The sequence below is a fragment of the Myotis nattereri genome, assembly GCF_964212035.1.
Source record: "Myotis nattereri genome assembly, chromosome: 1".
NCBI classification, from domain to species: Eukaryota; Metazoa; Chordata; class Mammalia; order Chiroptera; family Vespertilionidae; genus Myotis; species Myotis nattereri.
In genome coordinates, this window is record NC_138075.1 from 168,013,592 (window position 1) to 168,023,840 (window position 10,249).

General features: G+C 48.2%; 1 protein-coding gene across 1 annotated transcript; it reads right to left on the reverse strand.

Moving 5' to 3' along the window:
- Positions 1-3,885: 3,885 nt before the first annotated feature.
- Positions 3,886-4,941, reverse strand: ATOH1 (atonal bHLH transcription factor 1; the record flags this gene model as incomplete). The annotated part of the gene is made up of 1 exon (XM_081112298.1): positions 3,886-4,941. One exon carries the CDS (start codon positions 4,939-4,941, stop codon positions 3,886-3,888), a length of 1,056 nt encoding a protein of 351 aa, XP_080968424.1.
- Between the last annotated feature and the right edge of the window lie 5,308 nt (positions 4,942-10,249).

Sequence of the window (10,249 nt, forward strand, 5' to 3'; positions counted from 1 at the left end):
ATGTTCCAAACAGAATATGCTTAAAATGGTCAGTTACCAAAAATAATCTTCCTCTGCTTTCTGTGAAATCAAATAAGTTTCCTAAAGTGTGGTGAGCCAAAACCCTCCACAAATAAAAGTGGTGGTGGGGTAGAAGGCAAAGACAGAATATAAAGCAACACTGCCGAAAGTATATAAAACTCTAGAAAGCCCCAGCAGTGTCCCAGAAGACTAACCCGACTTATCTATCTTCATTACTTTAAGAAACGCTGCCTCTTTGTTTGTTTGGGTGATATTAAGCATGCTTAACTTGCACACATAGTTGATTCCTTTGCTAGTATCTTGGATACTTGGATCTGACTTTGGAAGGTAGAAGCTAATTGCTAATAATGGAGAGAAAGGAACCAGTCAGCATGGCAGGAGTGGTCTGGCATATGGGGAATGAGTGCTCAGAAATACTCAATATTCAAGTTTCCAAAATATTAATGAGATTATAGCAACCTGCAGCTATATGTTACAGCTTGTTAATGGAGTGTAAGAGAGCAAGCTGCCAAACGTTTGTTATGCAAACTCCACAGCAGAACCTTAAAATGGAAATGTGATTGTACATCTCTCTCAAAGAAATGCCAGCATAAGAAGAAAGAAATAGAATGAGGGAAAGAAAAGAGGTTAAAGTCCTCATTTGAACTTTGAACACTTCATTTGCCACAAAGGGATTTGGCTTTTTGTGCCTGTCTGTGATGGGTTAGAAGAATTCATCCACACTTTCAATCAGTGTGATACAGAATTTCCAATCTGATAATCATTTTTTTTTTTCTCATGAGAGGAAATGTCAAGTGACTTCCTTAAGTGAAGTCAGCATTATCTTCAATTTGTATATAATGCCACTAACACTTAAAAGTTAAATATCTGGCTGTTATTGTGGTACCAGACGAAAAAACACACAACCCTCTGAACATTTGCATAGATGTAGCTCCTAGTCACAGAATTTCTCAGAGAAAATTTTGTGGGTTTATTGTACTCATGGATGGGAGTACTAAGATGCAGTTCTGGATCTTGACACGACGTCCGTGTAATTTGGCCGCAGTCAGTCAAGGGCAGGGCATTTATAAAAGATTGCAAAGGCATTTCTGATGTCATTTCTGTTTTAAAATTTCTATATGCATGTGAAAAGAAATAATTTTGGAAGAGTCTTTTTCCTCTGGTTAACACAAAATGAACACAAAGATATTTGAAAATGAAGTACAGTTTTCTTGGAGGAAAAAAAATCACAACTTTATTTTTCTTAGTCCTGTCCTTCCCCTACTCAGATTCATAGCAGGTAAAAGCATTCTCTCTCTCTCTCTCTCTCTCTCTCTCTCTCTCTCTCTCTCTCCCCCCTCCCTCCCTTCCTCCCTCCCTCTCTCTCTCCCTTCACATGTATGCAGACACACCAAGCCAAATAACTATAAAAATATGTTTGCGTTCATCCTGCACGGTTGCTTATGTCCATGCCTGTTGAGTCTGCTTTTGGGGAGTGAAATGGAAATGCGTTAGAAGCAATCGCTTGATTTATTCAGCAGCCAGAAGATTCCTGATGGTTATCGTGAGCACAGCAAACTCAGTGGGGGCAAAAGGTTATCTAAGGGACAGGTGCATGGTTTCTGCCCCTGGAAAGTGCCCGGAGCCGCTGCTCACCTCTCTCCCAGAGAGCTGGCGCAGGCTTTCCTTGGCTTCCCTAGATCATAAGCATCAGCTGAAAGCCCCTGGATACCCAGGTGGTCAGTGAGGAGCTTATTCCGCAGTTCTCTACCCTTGACCAGAACTTCCTTTCCTCGCGCGTTACTTTCTCTACACCCAGTTTATGATGCTCTCTGCACTTCAAGATGTTGCGGAGAAAGGGGGATGCGGGAGCGATTAAAACCACCATCTCTCGCGTTCCGTCCCGCTTCCTTGCTCTTGCAAATTGTTATCCACCCGCAGTGAAGAAACAAAATATAAAAGATTCGTTTTAAAATCAGCCTCCCTAATTCAGTGATGCTCATCCGGTGGAGCATCGCCCATCTTCAGTTTAACAAATCGTTCCACTTTCAAGTTTGCCAAAAATGTATTTCGCTTTCTGCTTTCTCCACACACACCGTATTAGCTTTTTCAGAGTGAATGATCCTGACACCCAGAATAGGCTATTACTTAGTGAGAACCCTGAGGTGAGAGAATGCACCTTTTAGTTTCTGCAACTGACTAAAAATGTAGTAAAATGTTTTCTATATAGTTACTAATGCAGAAGGACAAACATCACCATGGACACTGGAAGAAGCAGAATTGCTTGTAAGGAAAAACATGAGTGAGTGGAGGTCAACAATTTCCTAGGATAACTGCAGGTTCTGAGTTTTGAATAGATTAGCCTCAACCCCTTTCCTCGGGTTCTTTTCCATTGTCCTCTTTTTTCTCTTTGCCATCAAACCTCCTCCTCCCCAGAAAGAGGGAAGGAGGAAGGAAGAGAGGAGAGAGGGGGAGAGAGAGAAGGGGAGGGAGAGAAAGAATGGGCTTGTGCTGTGAATTTGACTTTAACAAGAAAAGCTCTCAGCTTGGCTAGTTTTTATGAAGTGGCAATAAGAAACCCTAGTAAAGTTCACTACTCCTGGCAAAATTCTAGGAGACCTGCACACAACCTTGCAGAGGTTGTTGAGGCTAGGAGTGAGGAAGACTGGAAAGATCCTGACTACTCAAGAGCAACGCTTACAAAGTCAGGAGAAGTGTTACCTCACAATTTAATTATTGACCAGCGCTTTTCGCCCCTAGGGTTTCTGGTCTTACTTGAAGATATGAGGTTAATAACAGAATTGTTCTTCAAAACTCTTAGATCGCACAAATTGGCACTTATTAGAAGAGAGTTCAGTTCTTCAAGGTTATTTTGAAACTGTTTTCCATGCTTACATTAGAATGGAATAAGTGACAAGTAAAAGTTATTTTCAAGTTTATTTTTATCATTTGCAAAAGGAAATACATAAAACAATGGCAATGGCTTTGCTAATTTAAAATAAAATGGTCTCGAGTAGAAAACGTAAAAAATGAATCAAGATAAGTAGAAATGGTAGCAAACACTCAATAATAAATACGTTCTAACATTAACAAAGCAAAAATAAAATTGACCAAATGCTTTTGACACTACTGGGTATGTTTTTTTTTTAATTTTAATTTTTTAAACAAAAATTTGCAAAAAGCTTAAGGATTATAAGTGGCCGTGTTTAAAAAACAAAACTGGTCTGCAATTGGCAGTTGAGTTTGTCCCGGAGCCGCTGCGGTAGCGGCTGATAAAGTGCGTGCGCCAAGTTTCCTACAAGACGCCAACTTTCTAGCGATCGGATATACATACTGGGTATGTTTATACAACACATACACTTCCAAGTTGCCCGTTTTTGAACAATTCCACAGTCAAAAGTCACTCACTTTGGAAGTCTTCACTTTGAGTTTCATAACGCATTTTTTGGGAAACAGTTGAGGAATACTAACTCTCCCACACGTGAGCGCGCGCAACACACAAGGATGGATGCCCAGGGCATAAAATAAATTAAACACAAACCAGCGATAGAGAAGATGCGATGTTTTAGCAGCGTATTGGCAGCAGGGAACTAGGTATATATATAATTAATTATACCCTATCTATAGGGGAAGCAGAAGGTGGGAGGGAAGAACACGACTTTAACAGGTTTTCATCAAACAACATTGGACGATGGGAAGTTTGGAATAGCGGAGGCTTTTGCAAACCATCAAATGTAGCTGCCATCTGAAGCCAAGTCGTTGCTAAACAACGACCGTCGCCGCGCAAACATTAAAAGGGTGCGGGGATCGTTAGCCGCGGGGCTGCCCGCGCACGGGGAAGGGGCGGTTTTGTCTCTGTCTGTGTTCAGGGTTTCTGTCACCTTCCTAACTGGCCTCATCCGAGTCACTGTAATGGGAATGGGGAGAAAACTCCCCGTCGCTTCTGTGAGACCGGGGCGAAGTTTTGCTACTTTCCTCCGGCCCTGGCTGCAGGATGCCCCCGGGCAGCGATGGCGACAGGTTCTTCTGCGCCATCATCGCCGTCAGGGCGCTGTCCTCGAAAGTCGAGAAGTGCAAGGCGTCCAGCGGCACCGAGTACCCTCCCGCCGAGGCCGGGGCGGAGAAGCGAGTCCGGCAACTGCCGGGCGGGGTCGGCCGCTGGCCCGCTCCCGAGGCCGGCGGTGCCCCCGCGGCGGTCGCGGTGCCCGCACCGCCTTCATAGGGGGCGGCAGCGCGGAGGTGGTGGTGGTCGCTCTTGCACGAGGCGGGCGGCGGCGGCGGCTGGTCCCCGGCGCTGGGCGTTTGCAGCAGCTCGGACAAGGCGTTGATGTAGATCTGGGCCATCTGCAGGGTCTCGTACTTGGACAGCTTCTTGTCGTTGTTGAAGGACGGGATAACGTTGCGCAGCTGGTCGAAGGCGTGGTTCAGCCCGTGCATCCTGCGCCTCTCCCTGGCGTTGGCCGCCAGCCGCCTTTGCTTCTGGACCCCGTTCACCTGTTTGCTGGAAGGGGCGCGCTGGCGGCTGCAGCCCAGCTCATCTACCATCACCCCGCCTTTCAGCTTGCACAGCTGTTCCCGCACTTTGACGGGGCCCGGGCTCTTACTACTGCCGCCGCCGCCGCCGCTTCTCCTCCCCAGCTCCCCCCGGCCGTCCATCTCCTCCCGGGGCGCCGCCGCCTCGGAGGCACCCAGCTCGGGGGAATGCAGCAAGTACTGGGCGGCGCGTGCCGTGCAGATGCCCTGCAAAGTGGGAGCCAGCCAGGCGCGTGGGTCTGTGCCGTCCAGGAGGGACAGCTCGGCCGGGTACGCGGGATGCTCTCTCGTCTGCAGGGTCGCAGGTGGCTGTGGCGGCTGCGGGAGGTGGTGCGGCGGGGGATGGCGATGGTGGGCCCCTAACTCCTTCACTTCAGCCCACTCTTCTACGTGCAGCAGGCGGGACATTGCACTGCAGAGGCTCGGAGGCTCGGAGGCTCGGAGGCACAGGCAAACCGGCTCCACAAAGAGAAAAGAAAAAAAAAAACCCTTCCCGGGTCTCTACTGCAATGTCTTATTTTTTTTCCTCCTCGAACCTCCCCCACCCACTCTGAGATCACACACCAGGTCGCGTGCAACGAAGCTTCTCCGGTTGCTGAAGGCGCTGCGCCCCTTTAAAAAGCGGCACGCGCCAGAGTGGCTCCCCCGCTCCTCTCCCAGCCCCCTCCTCGCGCCGGTCGCGTGTCTGCTCAGCCAATGGAGGGCGCGGGCAGGCGCGTGCGAGCAGCCAATCAAAGAGTTTTTACACCCGGAGAAAAGTTCCTGCGCCCGAAGGACCAGGGCGCCAGTTCTGGGTCTGCCCCCCCCTCCCCCCCCCTCCCCCCGCCTCCTGTCTTCAGGTTCGTTGAATTCATATGTTAATTGCGGGTTGTAATCCGACTCCGGTGTAGTGTCACCGGGCCAGCGGCCCGGGTGCGTGAGCCGACGCGGAGCGGACTGCGGGTGGCAGCCCCAGCCAACTCCGGGGGGACCAGCCGACGGCTCCGGGCGAGGCTGGACGTGCCAGGCGCGGGGAGGGCTGTCGCGGCGCGGAGAAGCGCTCCTGCCCTTTGCTGCCTCCCAGCTGGGATCGCGGCTCCCACTGTTTGTGCCCAAGCATTTAAAATCTCTCATATAAGTGTATACATGTATGACACATGCATATGTATACTACATGTATGTGTATGTAAATCTTTCATAGGTAGGACGATGTCTAATTGCTAAATGATGAAGACCACTTAAAATCAATGTTAGAATTAAAAACGAAACCGTCTCAGAATACGTTTCTTAAGTTTCATCTCTGTCTAAATTGGCTTTATGTAATCTTTTAAAAAAATTATTGCTTTCTCTTTTATTTTTTTTTAAAAAATATATTTTGTTGATTTTTTTTACAGAGAGGAAGGGAGAAGGATAGAGAGTTAAAGATCGATCAGCTACCTCCTGCACATTTCCTACTGTGGACGTACATGCCCTTGACCGGAATCGAACCTGGGACCCTTCAGTCCACAGGCCGAGGCTCTATCCACTGAGCCAAACCGGTTAGGGCATAATCTTTTTCTTAATCAAAGTAAAACTGTGGCACAGCTATAGAATGTACCAAATTCCAGATGCCTCAATGCTCTCCGTCCCCTTCTCCTAGCACCCTGCGGCCAACTAGTATGTTTTCTCCAGGAAACTCTCTTCTGAGTAGTTTGGGGCGGGGATATTTTACAGCGTTCGTACCCACAGTAGAACTCCTTACTAAATGGCTGCCAGGGCAGTGTCCCCAAAGGAGAATGAAAGGCACCTGCGTTCCCGGCATTCGGAACACTTTCAAGATACAGAGTCCGCAGTTACCTACCCCTCTGCTTCAGGAGCCCCAGGTTGAATACGGCGCGTGGCTTCTCTGGCAACACCCAGAAACCACAGCCTCCCCCTCCCCATCCCCCTACGTTTCCAGGGGATGTACTCTCCCCCAGGACTTCCCTTCTTTTCCCCTACCCACGCCGCAGCGGGCCAGAGCGCGGCCAAAGCCCGGGAGGTCCTGCGCTAAGCTAGGACCTTTCTCCCACGTCGGTCCCAGCAGCCTGGTCTTCCGTATTCACAGCAAAAAGCCAATCAGAAACACCCCAGCCCTGGGCACGCCTCGGCTTGCGCCCCACACCGCCCCACCTTGGGGCGCACGCGGCAGCGACCTTCGGGCCGGGAGTGGGACCCAACCGGCTGCTACTGGTTCAGCTCTCCAGCGATGGCTGTGGTCCAGATAGGAGTCTCTTCCGCCAGAGAAGATGATGAAGAGAAAAGCCGGCAGAAATAGAAGAGCTCTCTGGAACCAGACACCACCGTGCCCAGAATCCACTGAAAGTTGTTCTCGCTAGTATTGGCAGGGACTTGATCTAACCTGCCATTTAGAACTCCTTGGACAGAAAAACCTCTGGGACTGGATTGGAGATTATATATATATTCTATACCAGTGATTTTCAAACAGTGTACCACATAATTTTTAAAACATGCAATACCTGCCCTAACCAGTTTGGCTCAGTAGATAGAGAGCATCAGCCTGCAGACTGAATGGTCCCAGGTTTGATTCCGGTCTAGGGCATGTACCTTGATTGCAGGCACATCCCCAGTAGGGGGTGTGCAGGAGACAGCTGATCGATGTTTCTCTCTCATAGATGTTTCTAACCCTCTATCCCTCTCTGTAAAAAAATCAATAAAATGTATTTAAAAAGAAAAAAAGCAAAACATGCAATACCTGACTCTTTAGTCAGGGGCACGTAACCTTTTTTCCCTTAGATTGTCAAATAAAAAAAATGATAACACGTCAACACAACAATAGCTGTCTGGTGTGAATAAATCAAAATTATTCCTATTTTTTGTCAGCTCGGCAAAAAATATATTTTTTTGGTGTGCCGCAGAATTTCAGTAATTAGCTTATGTGTGCCATGAGATGAAAAAGGTTGAAAATTGCTGTTCTATACTATATACTATTTTCTACCCTTCTATACCTTTATGAAGAGAGATACACTCTCTATAAAGGCCTAAAGCTATAATAGCATTGAGTACTAAAATGGTATTCAATACATCATTCTTTACCAGTTTTTCCTTTCAACCTTTTCTATTTGTTGTTGTGTAGCATAGAGACAGTCCTGGACCTGCCTTAAGAGGCAGAAAGCCTAGAGCTGGATTCTTATGTGAATATTTACTAGTAGGTTCTGCTTTAAATAAATACGTTAAATAAGAAGAACAGAAACAAAAGTAAAACCAGAAAAAAACAGACCTAATCTGAAAACCATTGATGAGAATAAAGAAAAGGTGAATAGGAAAAGTCACTAATTCTTTTTTTGGGGAGAAAATTCTCCAATTTTATGTGATTGGAATGAGTACTGTTGGAATCAACGCATGAAGCTACTTCTCGAAATAGTGCTACTATGTTAAATGTGCTACTTCAAAAAATAATTGCTAATAGTAGTAGGTACCAAAAGGTGACTTTCAGAAAAATGATTAATCATCTTCTACATATGCACGGCAGTTTAGACAGCAAGAGCCTGGAAGTATCAGCAGTTTATATTATATTTATTCTTCATACATTGACTTTCCCCAACTGTATCAGCTGAAAGTTACTCCTGGAATTCTTCCACATAATGTCACTATCAAATAAATATGACCAAGTTTTCCTCAGCTTGCATCATCTAGACTTCCGTATATATTTTAAATTTTTTTTTTATTATTAGTTAAGGTATTACAAATGTGTCCTCATCCCTATATTTTAAATTTGACTGTCCAATATTCATTTCCCTCTGAGCTTAAACAGTTGTATGGGCTGTAGCTAAATATTTGCTGAATACATGGAATATTGATCCCAATTTTCCAGCTTTATAGATAATCACTAGTATTATTACTTTTTAAAAACAAATGTCAATTTTTAGGTGAGTAATTTAGAGTATCCCAAAAATGTGAGGGACAGTTAAGAAAGATTGTTTTGTAGTTTGTGGTGAATTACATTTCTTTTGCCCTTAGAATAAATAGGAAGCTATTTTTCTTCGCCCTCCGCTCCCTTTCCTTCTCTTCCATTAGGGCAGGTTGAGGAAGCCAGGTATTTGAGTATGGGAGGGGACAAGGGCCCAGTGCATGGGGTTGGAGCCTCAGTTCTGTGAGTAGGCTGTCCCAGAATAGGTTTTGTGGCATGGGATGTCACATATCAAGTGAAATGAGTGTGTGTAGGGGCTGGGTGGTGGCAGCAACAACAGAGAGTAGGATATAGCAGTTTAAGCAGAGAGAGAGGGCCTCTGTGTGGACAGTTGGATTAGTTACCTATGGGAGGGTTAATGAACAAAGAAAATATTTGAAGTTCATTGTCAGGAAAGGGAGTTACAAATATGGGAATGGAGAAAGCTGTAGAGTTCGATTTCAATTGGTGACTTTTATATGAATTTATGATTTTCAATATGTATAAACTAGAGGCCCAGTGCATGAAATTCATGAACGGGTAGGTCCCTAGTGGCTCCTGGCTGCCGGCCATGGCCTGCCTTAATTCTGCACTGCCCCTTGGTGGTCAGCGCATGTCATATTAAGCAATTGAACTCCAGGTCAGTCAAACTCCCAAGGAGACACTTTGCATATTAGGCTTTTATATGTAGAGACTAGAGGCCCGGTGCACAAAAATTTGTGCACTTGGCGGGGAGGGGGTGGGTGTGGGGGTCCCTCAGCCCGGCCTGTGCCCTCTCGCAGTCTGGGAACCCTTGGGAGATAACGACCTGCTGGCTTAGGCCTGCTCCCGGGTGGCAGAGGGCAGGCCCAATCCCTAGGTGCAGCCCCTGGTTGGGCTCAGAGCAGGGCCGATTGGGGAGTTGGGGCGCCGCCCCTGTCATGCACAGAGCAGGGCAGATCGGGAAATTGCTATGCCACCCTCAGTCACGCTCAGGGTAGGGCCTATTGGGCGGTTGGGGCACCTCCCCCTGTCACACTCAAGGCAGGGTCGATGGGGAGGTTGCGGCACCACCCCGTGTCATGCACAGAGCAGGGCCAATCAGGGGGTTGGGGCGCTGCCCCCTGTCACACACAGAGCAGGGCCCATCAAGGGGTTGGGGAGCTCCCCCTGTCATGCACAGAGCAGAGCGGATCAGGGGGTTGGGGCGCCACCCTCTATCACCCACAGAGCAGGGCCAATGGGGAGGTTATGGCTCTACCTGATCACACACAGAGCAGGGCCCATGGAGGGGGGGTTGGGGCGCCACCCCCTATCACCCACAGAGCAGGGCCGATCAGGGGGTTGGGGCATCGCACCCTGTCACACACAGAGCCGCAGGGCAATCAGGGGGTTGGGGAGGTCCCCCCTATCAGGCACAGAGCAGGGCTGATCAGGGGGTTGGGGCACCTTACTGTCACGAACAGAGCAGGGCGGATAGGGAGGTTGTGGCCCTGCCCCCTGTCACACACAGAGCCGCAGGGCGATCAGGGGGTTTGGGCGCTGCCCCCTGTCACGCTGATCCCAGTGCTGGGAGGCAAATTACCCTTTTACTATATAGGATAGAGGCCTGGTGCACGGGTGGGGGCCGGCTGGTTTGCCCTGAAGGGTGTCCTGGGTCAGGGTGGGGGTCCCCACTGGGGTTCCTGGCCAGCCTGGATGAGGGGATGATAGCTGTTTGCATCTGGTCACACACCCTTCAGGGTGGGGGTCCCCACTGGGGTGCCTGGCCAGTCTGGGTGAGGGGCTGAGGGCTGTTTTCAGGCTGGTGGGTGACTGAAGCTCCCAACT